The sequence below is a fragment of the Mastacembelus armatus genome, chromosome 24 (assembly GCF_900324485.2).
Source record: "Mastacembelus armatus chromosome 24, fMasArm1.2, whole genome shotgun sequence".
NCBI lineage: Eukaryota > Metazoa > Chordata > Actinopteri > Synbranchiformes > Mastacembelidae > Mastacembelus > Mastacembelus armatus.
Genome location: NC_046656.1, coordinates 9,098,869 through 9,117,004, shown reverse-complemented (window position 1 = coordinate 9,117,004; position 18,136 = coordinate 9,098,869). Strand labels below are relative to the sequence as shown.

Below are 18,136 nucleotides of genomic sequence, written 5' to 3'. Positions count from 1 at the left end.
GCAGAAATTCTTATTGTTCTACAAAAAAAACAGTAAATATCTATTTAAGAGTATCAGTACCAATCAGCAAAACAAAGAACTCTATAGTATATGTACATCAAAGACACAAAACAACAACAACAACCTTTGTTGTTCAGAATTATGGTGAATTTATAAAATGAAGGATCTTAGTGAGAAGCTAGAATCTCAACAAATCCAAAGTCACACCATCAACTGATTAATCACTAATGCATCATGTTTGTGTAGTTGCTCTTATCAATTACAACTTATCAAAACTAGGTTTACTAGCTTTTGATACTTACTGAATTTGACTAATGAACTCCAGTATGGTAAAAACAATGAGATTAAAAGCCCAGGAGGATTTATAATCTTTATAATCCCGTATCTTTATAATAATCTTTATAATTTATAATCCCGTAGTATAGCCTAAACACAGATGTCAAAGCAGAAAAAAGAAAGACCCTATAGCACAGAACCAGACCAAGTTTAATTGGAATAGTAGACCAGTCAATCTAATTTGAAAATATATACTTATCACCCATGGAAGCCTCTGAATGTACTTTGTGATGGACAGATATTACTTCAATGAAAACACAATCTCAAAATAAGGAATTAAGGTCCAGCCATTTGATTAACTAGTCAATCAGCAGAAATTTCAGCATTTAGAGATGAAAGCTATTAAACTTCACAACGCTTTGACACCAGGGAGGGAAAAAAAGTCTAAGTACTGATATATATTGAAGATATCAGCTGAAGAAGAAATAGTATTAATAGTGTTAAAAAATGACCGAAACAACAATATGGACACCTATACATCAGCAGTATTTTACATGCTCATCCTTGCCCTAATCCTGGGATTTCCCATATAAAACAGCCTTGCTTCTGAAAGGCAATCGTTAAAGATAATAATTGGGCATTGTCAGCATTATAATACTTTCTGTATAGCATTCAAATGCTGCCTTTTCCCACTTATTTACTCTTCTTCTTTCCATCACTTTTATAACATCCATCCTTGGGCAGCACAGCTTGTAATCAGCGGGCATGCACAGAGGCAGTGAGCAGCAATGCTCAATCATTCCAGTGCAACTCTCGGGGCTCATTTTTTAAATTTCTTTCTTTGGCAAAAATTTTTAAAAAGTTATTTACAGTAATATATATATATATATATATATATATAGTTATCTGCACTGCATGTAATGAAAGAATGCATTAAAATCTAGTGCAGTGCTGGGAGTGAAAAGACCCACAGACACAGAATGAATCTTGAAAGACACCAACACTGATGTCAGCTCATCTGCACCCTAAAACAATAAATGGAAGCAAGAGGCATCATGGATGATTTTACATTCATTTCACGCTTGGTGCCACAGTGATCCAAGAGGCATCTGTGCCCACAAAATGGCAGCTTATGCTCAGTGCTTATTCACTCAGGGCTTTCCATGCTTTGCATGGATTTTATTAGTGAGTGCCACAGGGTGTCAAAGTCTGCATCTCAAGATTGTTTGTGCATGGTAGCAGAGGAGGTTTGGGTGAACCGGCTTCCAGCTCTAATAACTAATAAAATTGCAATCTCAATTTCAGATAAGATACTTGGTTTTCTGCTGCTGACCATTGTTATGTTTTAATTCTAGCCCTTAGGAAGCTCAAGAAATATAACATCCACTAAACACTATCATTTATGACCTGTAATTGGTACCAAGGCATTTAGAAGGGTATGTGCGAATTATGATTTTGAGGCAATTACTGAAAATCAATAATCACATTCGAATATAGGAATGTATTAGTGCAACGACCTATCGTGGCATTTCAAAATTTGGTTTGCTTTGGATTTTCTAAATGAACAAGGCTGGGTCAACTACAGGGCAGAATCTAATTATCACGTTTTTTTTTTTTTTTAATCAGTTTTCAAATTTGGAACAAAAGATGCAAAATGGAGGGGGAAGACGTGGAGCAATTTATAAACACTGCCTGGGTGACATGGAAAAAAAAAAAAAAAAAAACAATGCAAGAAAACTTTGTTTCCTGGATATTGAAAGAGCAGAGCAAACGGTGGTGCAAAGTGGACAACTGTGTGCACATCTTTCAAGTCTCAATTCAGAAAAGGCACAAATGACAAAATGTATTTAATCGAACTGCCTGGTGTTTTAAATGTAGGAAGCACTTTCTCACTAACCTATTTCTATGTGTACTTTGACCATCACAGCACGCCACAGACTGTTGTCCTTTTGTGCTGAGAAAAAAAATCCAGGCCTTTCTTTATACACTCGCTATTTCAATCTCAAGTAAAAGGAAGCAGTGGTGTTTATTATGACTTTAAATATTCCATCAAGGTCTTGTGATAGACTGACGCTAGCAATGAGGAGAGGTGGTGTCTGTTTGCTTTGATCTAAGATATACTGTAGGGAGGGGAGGCAACACACATATACATGAACGCAGTCTGGTGGATGCTGCCTTGGGCTATTGAGTGACATGGAGGACACATTATGCAGCACCTGCATTGTTGTTCTTTTCTTCCAAACAGTTCAATAGCTGAATAAGGACAAGCTCATCAGCTACCAGTGGCAAACACTGGTGAACCACACCAAAAAAAAAAAAAAAAGTGAGGAAGCTAGAACAGCAGCTTAACACACACCTCTGACATTTAAAGAAAGTAAGACAATGATCAGACATTGATATTTAGTTAAGCAATCAATGGCATATGTCTTCTGCCAGACAAAACCCAACCAATTGAGATTAGAAAAACAGTCATGGGTAAACAACAAAAACTGAGGGCTTAATGACGAATGAGAGGAAGGCACTCCTTCCTTTTAGGACCAAAATGACGAATGAAAGGATCTTTCTGAACAGGATCCTTGTGGTGATGTACTACAAATGAACCCAGAGTTGTGGCCCACGTAATGGGCTTTGGGTTTTCTGTTCTTTCTGGGAGGGAGTGGCAGGAGAGAGAGAACGGCTGTGAGAAAGGGAGAGTAGAGAAACCATGACAAAGCTATCTATGCAGGCTAATGGAACCACATCCTTCTTCCAGATTACTTGTGCATTATTAGCAGCAAGGTCTACCATCTTCCTACTTGAGACTGACCTGGAAAGAGCTGCTCTGACTATCTACACCTCAATAGTTGGTCTTACCGAGTCACTGCTTTTAACACCTGGTTCAGAAATACATAGCCTTCAAAAAGACTTTTGTGTAACTTTATTCATAGTTTCAAATACTGAATTTCATCCATAACACACATCTGTTTGTCACAGGCAATTCGCGGCTTTAGGCAAATGGAAAAGAGGAAAAGAAGATGCAAGCAAGACGGGGGGGGGGGGGTCAAATAATAAATAAATAAAACCTATGGAACCATAAATAACAAAACAGCTCCATACAGGCTTCCCTGACAGGTAATGATGCAGGATAAGTTTAACCTTAAACTGTGCTGACAGCTAAAAGGAAGGAAAGTCCAACAACTTTAAAATGACCTGGCTGCAGTGATGGTACAGACATTGGCACATTCTCCACCAGATGCACTGAGCTTTCATTATGATGATGTGTCATATCTTGAGATTTAACTGAGTCTGTGATCAATTAGCCTAATAGCTGCCTTGCTGAGGTGCTCCAGGTGAGAACTGGCTGTCGATGTCACAAATTAATCACCTGAGTTAGCCAAATTAATTAAGCCTCGGGTGGAGGCTAATACAGATTGTCTGAAGAGCTTCTAAATTGGTGGTCTGCAACTGTGTTATTTGGCTTGGTAGATAAAGATTGCAGCTACAAGTAGCATATATGAACCAGCAGTATGCTGGCTCCATTAAAATAGAGGAAACAAATTGTTAAAAAAATAACCTTTTACTATGCTTTCATTCATTTTGCACTTTTAAAAACAGATGAATATCAAGTTTCAAATATTTAGTCAAAAAAGTTTAATGAGCATGTCAGTAAATCAGAAAAGTTGAATCAACTATATGGCAATTAAGGTTATAGGTAGTGACTGTAATTTTGACATTAGACTGAATTGTGCATATTTTCTATATCTCCACCACTTCACCAAAAATAAATCTTTGGAAAATAACTGAATCAGGCTGGAAGTTAAACTCATCCATCAAAGCTCCATTAGTTTACCCTGGAATGAATTATTTTGGAGGAAAATTAATTCAAATTAACTCTAAATATTCCCTCTACTGTGTAACAAACAACTATCTGGCCTAGCAGGGCTAGATAAATAGCAGAACTCAAGATTTCGACATGCCTAGAGTCTTACAGTATTTATGGTAGCCAACAGAGGCCCTCATCTCTCAAGAGAAGACTAAGAAATGGTTTACCCACACAGCAGGGGTCCTATTAGGGACACTCATGATAACCAAGCACCACCTTGTGTCAGACAGTTGAACTACACAGACACGAAACAAAACTTTGTAACAAAAACACTTATTGTTTTCATTTTTTCAAGAGAGAACGTGTTGCTACATACACTTGCTAGATACCAAACCTTAAAACACTCTTGCCTATAGACTCTGAAATCTTATTAGGACTGCTATGTTTATCCCATCTCATTCTCCATACTTTGGCCAGGTGGAAGCCAGAGGGCATTTTTCAGATGACATGTAAAACCCGCTTAACCTCTGATTTGTTCAGGTAACAGCCTCATTAGTCTGCCCCCGCCCATGCCCAGCCCTTGCCTTCACCCTTAGGCACCTGCCATTTGCCACAGGTGGGCATGTAATTGCTCTGTGGCGTGGTCATGTTTTGAGTGGTTAGGAGAGAGCAGCCTCGTTAATGAGGCTTCTCACTGAGTTTCCTCGCCACTGCTGAGAAATGTGTACGTCTATGAGTGAGCAGGCAGGTGTGAGACATCACATACATCTGGTATGCCGTTGTAATACAACACAGCTGCTTGCTGCTGTGTCAAAACAAAAAAAGAAAACAGTGAAAGTCAAAGTTTCAGTGTGTGCACAAGTCATAAGAAGTAATGCTTTGAGAAGTTCTAATTTATTTCTGTATTTATCTGATAATGTGCACAAAAGCTGTTGTATGTGTATTGTACGTATATAGCAAAACTGTTGAATCTGATTAATTACAACATTAAATATGTTGTGATTGAGAAATGTTTCAAGCACATTGGGAATATGGACTCTAGCAAGACTTCATCTCTGAAAGAGGAACATAAAAAATTGAGCTTGCTAAATGCATGCTGAAAAACCACAATGCTTCAGGGAGATTCTTTTTTGGACAGACAAAACAAAATAAGAGCTTTTTGGTAAGTCACATCAGCTCAATGTTCAGAGAAGGAAAAAAGCAATAGCATCCCCATTGTGTTATACAGTGGATGCTGAGTTATACTATTGGGTTGCTTTGCCGTGTCTGACACAGGGTTTTTTGAACCTGTGCAGGGCACGATGAAATGAGAAGATTATTGAGAGATATTGGAGAAAAACATACGGTCCATTGTGAGGGAAAAAAAACCCCCAAAACAAAATATGCAGCTAAAAGCACCAAGAATGAATCAGAATTGAAACAACAGACCTCTGTTCTCAACTGGGCTCTGTCTTGAGTCCTGATCTCAATCTAATTGAACATTTTTGGAAAGATCTGAAACTTAAGTTTGGAAAAAGCAGGCACTCATCAAACCAGAGAACTTGGGCTGTTTCCTCAGTAAGAATGGGCCAGACTACCTATTCAAAGGCTGATATAACTCTCATTAAGAGCTACAAAAGGACTTTTCCTGAAAAGGGCACAACTAATTCATTAGGTTAAGGGTCCCAATATTTATGTGTATCCTATTTTCATTGGTTGCATTATTCTAGATAATGTTAAAAAAGAAATGTCTGTTCAAATGAATATGGAACAGAGAACAATAAATGGCAATTATTTGGAGTTTCAAATTACTTCAGAGAAAACTATGCTTTTTCTTTTTTTCCTAGGGAATAGCACAGACACATTAAGACGCATCTTGAACTGCATGGTGTGAAAGACTGTTTGAATACTCACTAGAGGTGCACTGCTTGTCATTGGCCTCTCCTTGGGTGCTGCTCCTGGCCTGCTCCTCTCCTGCAGTCTGGTGCTTTCTGGTTGCTACAGTACCTGGAGCTGCTGTCAGCTGAGCTGGCGTCTGGACGCCTGCATTGCCCACAGAGGATCAGTTAACCGACAATAGAGAAAACTCTGTGTGTGCATGTGTAAATGGGAAAACAATTCTGAAACACACTGCTGGCAAGATGGGGTGTTCTATCCTTTGTCTATCAGTGTCTGTAGATATTTGTATAAAAGACTGTCTGGGTACATTGACGATATAAAAAAAAAAAAAAAAAATGTGATGAGCAAAGTACAGCCACATGTCAATCACCATAAATATTACTACACAATCCACACAAATATAATTTGCAATGGCTGTGTGTTTCAATCAGAGCTCGAGTGTGACAGGAATGAAAAACAGTAGTGTAACAGAGACATGCAAGCCCTTGGAAATAAGACATTTCAACTCTGACATCAAGTGATACTTAAGTTTTTGGCCAAATCTATCATAGCTCCTTTCATCTTGTCACAGAGGGGGAAAATCCTCCCAGATGCACTCTGAGTTTCGAACACTGCTGCATCTGGACATCCTGCCGTCCTGGGCTAATTGATAGCTTTATAGCAGGACCTTGACTGCAAGATGAAATATTTACACTGCTGTATTCCTCCTCAGGCAGTTGACTTCTGCTCCTGCAATATTCATTTAGTATCTTGTGCTTTAAGTTGCTGAAAGAGGAAATCAAAAGCAACAGAGTGACTTCTGAAAATTGCTTCCTCTTTGATAAGTTTCCCTCTTGACATAGGAGAGTCAGGCTTCTGTGACTTGAGTCAGAAGTCAATAGGCTGTCAGGGGAGTAGGCCTGTGCAAACTGTAGGTAATATTTTGCACTTTCCCAGAACACTTGTGAGCTTTAAAATAATTCAAAAGTTCAACCAAAAAACAAATCAGGACAGAGCAGAACAAAAGGCAACATGAGTGACACAGCAGCATCTCTTTGAATGGTAAAGATAAAGGACATTTCATGGGGAAGGCACTAGGCACTGAGATGTGTTTCTGATGTAGAATAATGGTTTTGTTTTCTCATGTCTGTAAATCTGAACCATGGAAGGACACACCTTCATGGTCATTCAGTAAAAACTACAGTGGTTAGATTTCTTTGTGATAGATATAGATATATATATATATATATATATATATATATATATATTCAGCCAAGGGGCCAAGCTAGGGCCAACTGTGAATCAGACCGGTTTCTTTTTTTTTTATATATATATATATATATATATATATATATATATATATATTCATGTAGTGACAAATATATTTAAACACTGGTTCATATAGGTAAGTCACAGCTCTGCCACATGGCACTTTGTTCAATATAAGAAAGTGTTAATTAGCCTAGTCCCATGTGGGCAAGTACGGCAACATTAGTATTTGCATATGATTACATGCCTTGAGCTCTAAGATTTGACAGCTCATATAAAACCTAGCACTTAAAAGCTTAAACATATTTAACTGCATTGTATATGTGTGTTTCTATGTGTATATCGCTAATTTCGATTTACCCTAAGTAAAGATCCAGAGCGCCATGCAGACATCGAGCACAGGAGGTACTGGGTGGAACACTGCAGCCTGAGGCATCAATTCTTTGTGCACATCCCTTGTTCTATCAAGTACTTCTAACCTACGTTTTTTATTTTTTTTAAGCAGGTTTCTTATCTCTGAAGTAATCTATCAAAAATCTGCAGAAATGAGAGCAGGAGTTTGCAGCCAAGGGACTGCATAGCCAACATGAATTGCCTGGGGCTCATTATACAAGTGACAGTGCATTCTTACAAAATGTTTATTTATTTAGGTAAACAAATGATGCCTTTAAGTTCTGCTAGATTAGTCTGCTCCAGCAGAACAATGAAAACTATCCCTTGATAAAAAGGACAGTTCAGACAATAATGGGTATTTATATATTTTTTTAAAATAGTTATTTCATTTTATAATCTCACCTGTACAACAGTGAAAATGGGCAGTTATTCTTAGGTTCAGTTTCTAGTGTGTTTTACTGCAGTTACTGGGGGGGGGGGGAGACGACTTCTTGTTTTATTTTGATAATTTTCTTACCCCTCTTCCTGCGTGCCTCCTTGATATCTTCACACATTCGGTCGAATTCGGGGTCCAGCTCAGCAGCAAATATAGCATGGGCTGTGTCCTTCAAACTGCATGCTCGGTGCCTGATCACCTTGTCTAAGAAAGGAAACAGTGATATGAGATAATGTCACAAGGCACAAAACTGCGTGTTTCTGTTTTGATGTAGGTGTTTATGGACAGTTAATACAAATCTTGTTTGTCAGGCTCTGTGCTTGAGCAATTTCACAGTATATAGCTGTAGTTTATAACTGTATACATTGAAATAAAAAAAAAATATTGGGCACAATAGTCATATCATGTCTCTGGTTTAATTTGAGTAGGTTTTCACAAGCACTCTGAAGTTTGGACACACTTTCCCCTTGAAGTAAATGAGAAATCTTTCCAAACATTTGACTATAAGTGTCTTTGCCTGGTCTTCAGCAAGTGGAATGCAACTCAGTTGGACAAAAATCAGGTCACTTAACCAGTCAAGGATATTCTGCCTCTTCACACTGTAAAGCTCTCTATCTGCTTTGTTCATATGGCTAGAATCTCTGCCCTAGCCATGATGAAACATCAGTTTTGATGCGCCTGTCTGAATCGGAGCAGGTTTCTGTATACATCTGCAGTCATCCTGTTTCTTCTGTCAGTAGCAAAAGCATCAATATCATCAACATCTTAGCCACCTCAATCCAAATGGCATGTCTCAAATCAGCTGAGCCACATACAAGTGTCCAATTACGTTTAACCCCTTGCAACTGGGCCACTGTGGGTTACAAGGGACTAATCTCACCCATAGTTCTACTTACTCAGAATCTTTATCTGATTTTTAGGGGCCATAGCACAGAACCTGAAAAGATCTAAATGTTGAAATGCTTATAGGTTGGGCTGTTGTATGTTCAAAGGCATGTCCTCAACCAGTACCTCTGTCATGGCATTATAAGGCTTGTGCAGGACTGCGGTCTGCAATTTGATGTTCCAAGTTCTCCACATCCTATCATGTATGTAAGGCAAAAAGTCAATACCCTCACCCATTTCACTGCATCTGTGAGAAAAGGGATTGGAGCATTTTCTCACAGTTTGAATAAAAGGATAGAGCTGGCTTTGGTGAGAAATGTTCGCAGGCAGAACTCAGATGAACAAGAAAGTCTGCTTCACCTGCTTAAGACAATGGTGGGCGCATACAGCCACTGCAGCACATAAGAGTCTCTATAATTTTTTTTTTAAATTGTATATTCGTTTTCTTGCACAAGAAACACTCCTTACACCTCTCTAACTCTCATGTCTCTTTCCCCTTAGATGTTTGGCGGCCTCATTAAATCTTTTTTCTTTGCTCCCACACCCATGGAGGGAAAATACAGACTGATTTGAAGAGGCAGGCTAAAAGCATAGCCACTGTAAACAGGCCGTCTCTCATTACAGAGGCAGAGGGAGAACAGTTCAGGCAGAAAGTGGCAGAGGGGTCACAATCTGCCAGCTTCCTTTGTCTAATTGGAGGATGGCTGCCTAATTGCAATGGAGGCAATCTGTGAGTGTGTTTGTGTGCTTTTCTACTGACAGAGTAGGCCTTAGTGCGTGTGCATGCAAGTGCATCTAAAAGGGTAAAAACGCATGTCAGTAAAAGATGTGTCAAAGGCCAAGTGGAACGGCAAGAGCTCATCAGTACCCTTATGGGCCCTGTCTAACCTCCCCCGTCTAAAGCAGATAAAGCTGCACTGACATATGCACTGTGTTTCTTCATAGTCAAAGGCTTGTTATTGCCATTTCCCTCTAGCAACAGAGAAGTATTTGTGGCCCATTGCGGAACACAGAGATACCCCCCTTTTAAACATAAAGTAATTATTTAGCAAGGTGGGGAGGTAAAAGAAGCCAACACAATTGTACATAGAGGACATTGCAATAAAAATAGCATGAAGGACAAGGAGAAACAGACCACTGAGGGATAATGAGGTTTTTTCAGCACTTTCTGAGCTTGTGGAGAACTTCCCCAGCAGCATAATTGTGTAGGGTCTGGGCCATATTCCCTGGGCCAAGCAGTGGGTGAGCAGGCAAGGGGCTTCGTTAGTCTTCTTTATTAAACTGCCTAATTGCATTTTTCCCCTTTAGTGTATCATTTGTAGAACCTGTATTCCAACAAATGACCCAGGACCTCGCCTGAAAAGACACAGATATGATTTATTCATTTGTACAGCAGAGAATTGCTTCCCATTAGTATCAGGCAACTATATCCTTATGAGGTTACCGAAGCAGCTAAACACACAGGGAGAGAATTAAAATGGTCACATCAACTGAATGGTCTGGAGAAGGTCCACTGCATGTAGCTTTCAATTATCATCGTAGTATTGCTGTGGAGAATTTGATTTTAGCATACTTTTTTCTTCTGTGCAACAACCTTTTTAATGTTTTTTTTCTTTTTTTAAATGTGTACACAGACGGGCATCTGTCTTCACACAGGCTTTTCCAGTACCCAATTTAAACAATGAATAGAAATCCAATTTATCTGTGATCTCTCACAAATAATAGGAGTCTTTGTTTGTATATAACTGTTTCAGCACTTATTATGAAGCCCATATTTAGCTTAGGAAAAAAAAACTGCAATGCAAGGAGCATGAGGTAAAAATCTGTTCAAAGTGCAAAACAAGATACAATTAAATTTTCATGCATATGCAGCTTTTGTCAGCTAAAGACCATGAATCATACTGTGGATATGCTGTTTTCACTGAGGGCTGTGTGCAACTTACTTTTATTTGAATTTCCAAGTTGCAAAAAACTACCTTTGGGTTCTGTAATTGGACTGCCTTAAAAACCTCTACATCTAGTCACATTTCACTCACACAATGACAGCCTAACAGAACACAAGAACAACTACAAAAAACACGGTCATACTTATTTAAAAAGTCTGTTGCTGGCTTACTTTGAGGATTATCACTACATGCCAACTGAGGTCCATTGACACTGTGTTTGTGTGTTCTCTATGAATAATATCAGGAATGAGCAAAAAGTAATAATTTGTAATCTGTGCATTGTAAGGAAACAGCTCTGTGATGCATTAAGCCTATGTGCATGCATTAATTATTATGAGTATGCCCATGAAATATTCCTTCCTCCTCACCTCCAGGATCCTTGTCAGGGTTGTATTCCAAAGCATTACTGCAGATGAGGTCGATATCCACCAGGAAGTCCTTCGCTGTTAGGTACTTGTGGGTGTCGATCTTGGTCATGACAGTTGACAGGTCCATGGGCTGCCGAATCACCTCTAAGTAGTCTGACACCTGAAACAAACACAAATGCAGTTCATTAACGAAAGGTCTAAAACTCGCTTTGTCAAACTATTAGATAGTGGAGTGTGGGTCCCTCTGCACATCCATTCCTCCTTACCTCTTCAATGTCAACTGGCTTGCTGAAGATGCTGAAGCGTTTGTCAGTGGCCAGGCGCTTGGTCACATCCCTGAGAAAGAGCCTGAGCTCCCGCAATGTGTTTTCCTCCTGTTCAACCAGGCGGTGCTGTTCCTCTGCTGAAAGAACTCTAGGGCCTGGAGCTTCTGCCACTGGCAGCACCTCTACACACCTCTCTGTTGGGAGAAGTGGGAAACAAAATCTGAAGACTACACTAACTGAGTAAAGTTTTTACACAGCTTCCACTGTATGTGTGTGTACACACGTACACACGTACACACGTACACACACACACACACACACACACACACACACACACACACACACACACACACACACACACACACACACACACACACACACACACACACACACACACACACACACACACACACACACACACACACACACACACACACACGCCTTTTGTCCAAAGACAACTGGGATAGGCTCTAAAACCAAAACATATAAATATATATACACACACAGTCAGCACACTGGCTGAAAGTGACCAGGCACACAGCTCCACTTAAAAGATCAATGCAGACAGATCAAAAGTTCTTACCCCAGGAAAAAAAAAAAAGACGGCTGCACCTGAAGAAAATAATAGAGCTACACTTCTTCCCGAACACAGGTTTTGAAATACACTAAGGAATAGCCTCTGGCCAATCACACATTGATGAAGCAAGGCAAGCAGATATCCTCTCCTCCTTCCCCAAGGCGCCAGTCCTAGCCCAAGGCATCTGCCGACATCGTTAGGAAGGCTCCATAGCACCTAAGGTCGCTGCACTCACTAGCGGCAATCCAAAGCCTGATTCTAATTATGGCTAATAGCGGCCAGGCCCTCTCATAGCAATTCCTTTCCCTGCTTTTGTGGCAGCTTCTCTGCTGGAAGCCAGACTGCAGTCTTAGTGAAGCAGAAACCCCTGAAGAGCATGGAAAGAGTAAAGCAGGGGGACCCCTGCCTTGAATCAATGAGAAATCAGCAGATAAATGCTGGGCACTATTTCCATTTGAAAGCCTGTGTGGAAAGTTCTCTCATATTGAACCGGAAGTGAGGGCCTGGGGAGCACTGAGGACTGGGGGAATGACATGTAGCAATTGGAGGGGTCGATGAGGATGAGAGAGATTCTGTAGATGTGCAGGAAAGTAACATGTTTCATACTGCAGCAATCTTACACTTCTGTATGCACCACCCTAAACCTCTAACACCTGTACATTATCAATGTCAAATGAAATTAAACATTAATTAAACACATTCTGAACATGCACAACACTCAACTCCAATGTACTAATATGAATTAGGTCCACACACAGGAGGATCTTTCCATTGTACCAATCGACTAACTTCTGCTCCTCTACCTTTCACCCGATCTAAAAAGAAGTGGGAAAGACTCAAAACAGAGCTAAGAAGGAAAGAAGTGCATGTGGACAACACTGCCCTCTAGGAACGACAGCAGAGATGGGACATTGTGCATATGTATACAGAAGTAAATACAGTAACTACCTGCATTCCTGAGGCGCGGTGGAGCTCTGGCCGCTTGGACAAGTAGCAGGTCAGAGAAGAAGCTCCTCCTGTCCACTTCTCCTGGAGGGCACAGCGTTACCACCTCCCCATAGGCCCTCTGGAATATACTTCTCACCTGTATTAAAAAGAAATTATAAACACCTTATCTTTTTACCCCTTCATATTAAATCGTGGTACCTTTAGTGCTTTATATCTCATGTTCTTTCCCACATTAAGTTTTCTTCATACTACACTAAATCTACTTCTTAATTCTAGCTCCATGTAGAACTACTCAAATTTTGAGAATGCTCATTTTAATCTAATCAAATTTCATTTTGTACATCGACTGCATTAAATAGATTACTTCATTTTATGTTTGTCACGCTCGGAAATGTTGAGTAGGCAGTGTGCAACTGATGTGCCTGCCTCCATCAGCCACATTAAGCTGGGGAAAAAAAAAAAAAAAAAGAAAAAAAAAACTTAGCATGCTGCTTAGATGTTAACAACTAAATCAACAGATGGCATTTTTGTCCAAATTAGTTATAACGGTAGAGAAAATAAAATAGGTCTTCAGCCATTACAGATCAGATGATCCTGGATCAAACTGTGTAAACGACCTACCCACTTTCCCACACACTAATAGAATTGTACAAAATAAATGCCCATAGTAAAACTGAAAACACATTATAAATCTATATGGGGGTTATGACCAAATCACTGCCTAATGTATGCTGAATGACAATCTCAACACATTTGTCCAGCATTTTCCACCTCGGTAATCGTTGTAAACATAGGAGATAAACAAGCCTATTCTCAAAATTACAATAAATTATTCAGTGACAGTAATCATACTCATGTTAATTTCCTTATTTTGAGAACATATACAGTAAGGTGCAAACCAACACGGGCCTCAATGCAACTCCATTACAATTAAAATACGCCACACAAATCATCTCCAGCACACCATTCTCCGTTCAAACACTGTGCAATTTTTATGGTTCAAACAAGAGCTGGGAGAGACGACAAGATTTTAAAAGCAGAAATGAAAGGGATTCATCCTGAGACTACGATGCAGCAAGGACTACGTACTAGCAGCTACAGTGCCCAGAAAAGTATTCACCCGCCTTGGAAGTTGTCACCTTTTATTTATTCATTGTTACAACATTGAATCATGGTCGATTTAATTTGGACCTTTTTTGACACTGACAACAAAAAAGACTATATGTCAAAGTGAAAAGATCTAATTAAGGGTGAATTTGTATCATGGCCACACAATACACCATGAAGCCAAACGACCTCTCCAAGCAACTCTGCAAAAAATGTTTTAAGACTTATTCAAGCATAAGTCAATGGTTGGACACTAGAACACTTTCTAGCCACATAACATTCCTCAGACAGTACAGTTAAAACCATCATTATAAATTGAAGGATAGCATATATTTGCCAACAAGAGGCTAGAAGGGGACTAGTGAGGAGAACACTAGAGAACACCTATGACTCCTCTGAAAGAGTTACAAGCATCTGCCCTTAAGATGGGACAGACCACATCTAACAACTATAGCCCAGTTTTCTTCACCAACGAAAACTTTATAAGAGAAAGCTACTGCTGAAAAAAGTTCATTTTAAGGTAGAGTCTGCTAGAAGGCATGCAAGGGACTCTGAAGGCTTTTTGGCCATCAGGCTAGGTGGTATGGTTACATAAACCAAACACTGCACATACACTGTGGGGATGGTGCTCAACACCTGGAAGGCTTGTGAAGGTATAGGATAAAATGAATGCAACAAAACATGGGGAACTCCTGGAGGAAAACTTGATGAAATCTGCAAAAGAACAACAGCTCTGGAGAAGAGTGATGTTTTCCAGCAAGATAGTGACCCCAAGCACACAACGAAAGGTACACACAAACAAACAGTGGCCAAGTCAGAGCCCAGACCTCAATCAATACAAGTGAGAATTTATGGCTGGACTTGAAAAGGGCTGTTCACACTGCCGATCCCCATGCAACCTGACAGACCTTGAAGAAAAATTGGAGTGTTCAAATGTGTAAAGCTGATAGATACCTACCCACACAGTCTCAATGTTATAAATGCTGCCAAAGGTTCATCTACTAAATGCTAACTTGCAGAGTGAGTACTTACTTCCCGTCTTACATTTGTAAATAATTTCAATTACCTTACAGCAATCTGTTTTTATTTTGACATGAAAGAGTTATTCTGTTGATTAGTGTCAGAAAGCCAGCCATGAATAAACACTTCAGAGGCATTATACCTAAAAATATCTTAACTCACTGGCAAGAAGCAATTTATTCTTTTTTTTTTTCTAAAATGGCTGTTGCCAATTTATTTAATCTTCATAATTATTTGATTTAAAAAAAAAAAAAAAAGCACCTTATTGGCACCCAAACAGCCTTATCCCATCTACCGTAATTTCTGGGGTGGATCTACCAGTACACTAGGGCTGCAGTTCAAACATCCCAGTTGAATTCCATGATAGAGCTCAAGGCTGCTCCCAACAGGAACCTCTGTTGCCAACTAAGCACCTATGTTCCACTTTATATCTCCCTCCATCTGTCTTTCATATCGATCCTCTTCCTTATCCATGGCATATTTGCGCTCCCTTTCTCTCTGCATCTCCTTCTTTTCTCTTTCTTACCCCCTCTCTTTGGATTTTGAGCTCTCTGCTCACGAGAGGTGGAAAAAAAGAGGAATGGAGTAAAAACCAATAAGACAGTAGGGGAGCCAGAGACTGTCAAAGTATATATAGTACACAGCAGGCAATGATTCTCAGTATTTTTCATCATGATAAAAAGATTCAAGGATGTTGACACAGAGAGGAATAGTCCGAGTATGAGGCAGATGAATGCTTAAAATGAGGGATGAGGCACAGATGAAAAGCTGGATGCACAAAGAAAAAATTGGGTGTCTGGCTGGAGCAACTGCAAAACAAAAAGTGGACACCTGTTCTCCTGGCATGATCAATTCTAACAGTTGAAATTGACTTAACGTTCCTGTCAGACAGCTTGACTCTGCACTCTTACTACATTGCTGTCTCCATTTTCAGAAGGAAAAAAAAAAATCCCTAATGCAGGTAGAAAACAAGTCAGCAATAAAACACAGCTTAAGGGAATAACTCTTCACTCTTCAGTGCAGCAGCTATATAGCTGAGAAACCTTCCTGAATCACTGCTGTCTAAACATAATATTCAGTGATCAAAAAATCTAGACAAAGAAGTGTTCTAAGAATTATGCTGTAAAATGATATCACAGGGAATGACATGCATACAGGGGGGGCTGGCGCATATCTCCTTGGTTATTGCAGAAGATCATTTACGGGACTTAAAGTAAAAAAAAAATAAAAAATAAAATCCTGAACCTGAAATATTGGTCAGTACCTTTAAGGGTACTGACTGAAACATCTCCTGTCAAACAATACCTGCAATCAATACTTTTTACACTCAAATATGACTAAGGTTACTTTGCAGATGGGGGGATGGTGCTCAGCATGTTTACTTTTTCAGTTAACATGCTGAGCACCATCCCCACAGGACAGATCGTGTTCAGGAATGAACACACATATTTTCTGAGTGCAGACACAAGCAGTCATTGATGAGCGAGTGTCAGCCATACTTGTCTTATAATGAACTTGTGTGCTGGATTTCATGGACTGCAGCTTGATGACTGGGGTCCAATTCATGACAACAAAAACACTTTTTTACTGCTTGTGCCAAACAGTAGCTTCATCGAACACACAGAAACAGGCACATGGCTCTTCCAACTTCTGTCACCAAACAGCTTCCTGTCTCGACCGGTTTGCTCCATCCACAGTGCCATTTGATTTTCTGGTCCTTTGTTTACTAAGACATGTTGTCCAGGTTTAATTCTCTTGACAAAACTATTAGACTAACTGGATGATTTTAATCAGGTTAAATACAAAGTTTTTCTAACTACTCAAGCTAACCAAATACATAAGTATCAAAAACATTACACTAGACAATAAATCTGTTAGGTCTTTAAGTTGTTATAAATTATAGTTAATCATGGCACAAAATCCCAATGAAGTTTTTTTTTTTAACCTTAGAAACATAATCTGCAAGGTTTAATTAGATTCAACTTTAAAAGTCTAAACAACTCCACTAGAATAAAGTGAGGTAGTCAGCTATTTTTTTAAACTCTGTTTTTTTTTTTTGTTGTAGTTGAAAAGGGATTTTAAAGTGCATTGCTAATCCACCAACATGAAAAGGTTTGTTTGCTTTGTTAAGCAGACATACTGTAGCAGTTGTTTCTACACTCAATCTGCTCAATCTGTTATATCTGAGACCAGATGGCTGATGCATCAAAAGTCAGGGTCTTATGGTAAAGCTGTGGTGTAGTCATTCACACTCAACATGATACCACAAAACAAATACCAGAAAGTTTAACAGTGCTAAACATAAACACTGCAGGGACATTACTTCAACCTTATAATCCCAGGTTCTAGCTATTTCCATTGGTCCGTCACTGAAAGAAAGTCAATCCACCTAGAGTGAATGGCTGTTAAGGGAGGGTTGGTTATGTAGTTGGACTCAAGCCTGTAGTGTCAGTTTTGGCTGGGGAGGGATGCTGCCTGTTCCCTGCTGAGGTCTGGAGCAGAGCAGCTGTCACTATGTTTTCTGTGCTACAGAGTGAAAGAACACACTCACGAAGAACCAAAGACTGCACCACACACGTCTGAAAATTAAATCTGAGGCTCCTCAAACCTTGATGGAATAAAACTACTGAGCCACTATTGAGACAAGGGATAAGCAGGATCATTTAATAAATGATTTCTTGCAAATAGATCCAATTCTTAGACCAAACAAACCAGCTAAGCATATTAACTACCTAAGCAAAATTTCAGCAAATAGCCTGCAAATCATCTCTGGAAAGTTAGGGCACAGTTCCAGTGGAACTAACTACTAGATATGTTTCCTACTTACAGACGGTGCTTGTAGTTACAACTTCATTATATTAAAAATTACCTCCAGCAGTAGTGGTGTGAAACTTGTATATCTGTCCTCTTCAAAGTGTCTTATAATCACAATAATTTAGAGATATATTTTGAACATACGACTTTAGTGTTATATACAGTTTTTTTA

The 18,136-nt window shown here is 39.4% G+C and overlaps 1 protein-coding gene across 5 annotated transcripts in view; it reads right to left on the bottom strand.

Annotated features, from left to right (window-relative positions):
- atad2b (ATPase family AAA domain containing 2B) overlaps positions 1-18,136 on the bottom strand; it is a 61,665-nt gene that overhangs the window by 29,195 nt on the left and 14,334 nt on the right. For all 5 annotated transcript variants that reach the window (XR_003296337.1, XR_003296336.1, XR_003296338.1 and 2 more), the window contains exons 20-24: positions 13,024-13,159; positions 11,499-11,692; positions 11,233-11,392; positions 8,115-8,237; positions 5,972-6,100 (exon numbers count right to left, since the gene is read on the bottom strand). Coding sequence is in view for 2 of the 5 variants with exons in the window: in XM_026318533.1 (XP_026174318.1) it covers positions 5,972-6,100; positions 8,115-8,237; positions 11,233-11,392; positions 11,499-11,692; positions 13,024-13,159 (742 nt within the window). In the remaining 3 variants the exon portion in view is untranslated. The remainder of the gene's footprint in view (positions 1-5,971; positions 6,101-8,114; positions 8,238-11,232; positions 11,393-11,498; positions 11,693-13,023; positions 13,160-18,136) is intronic.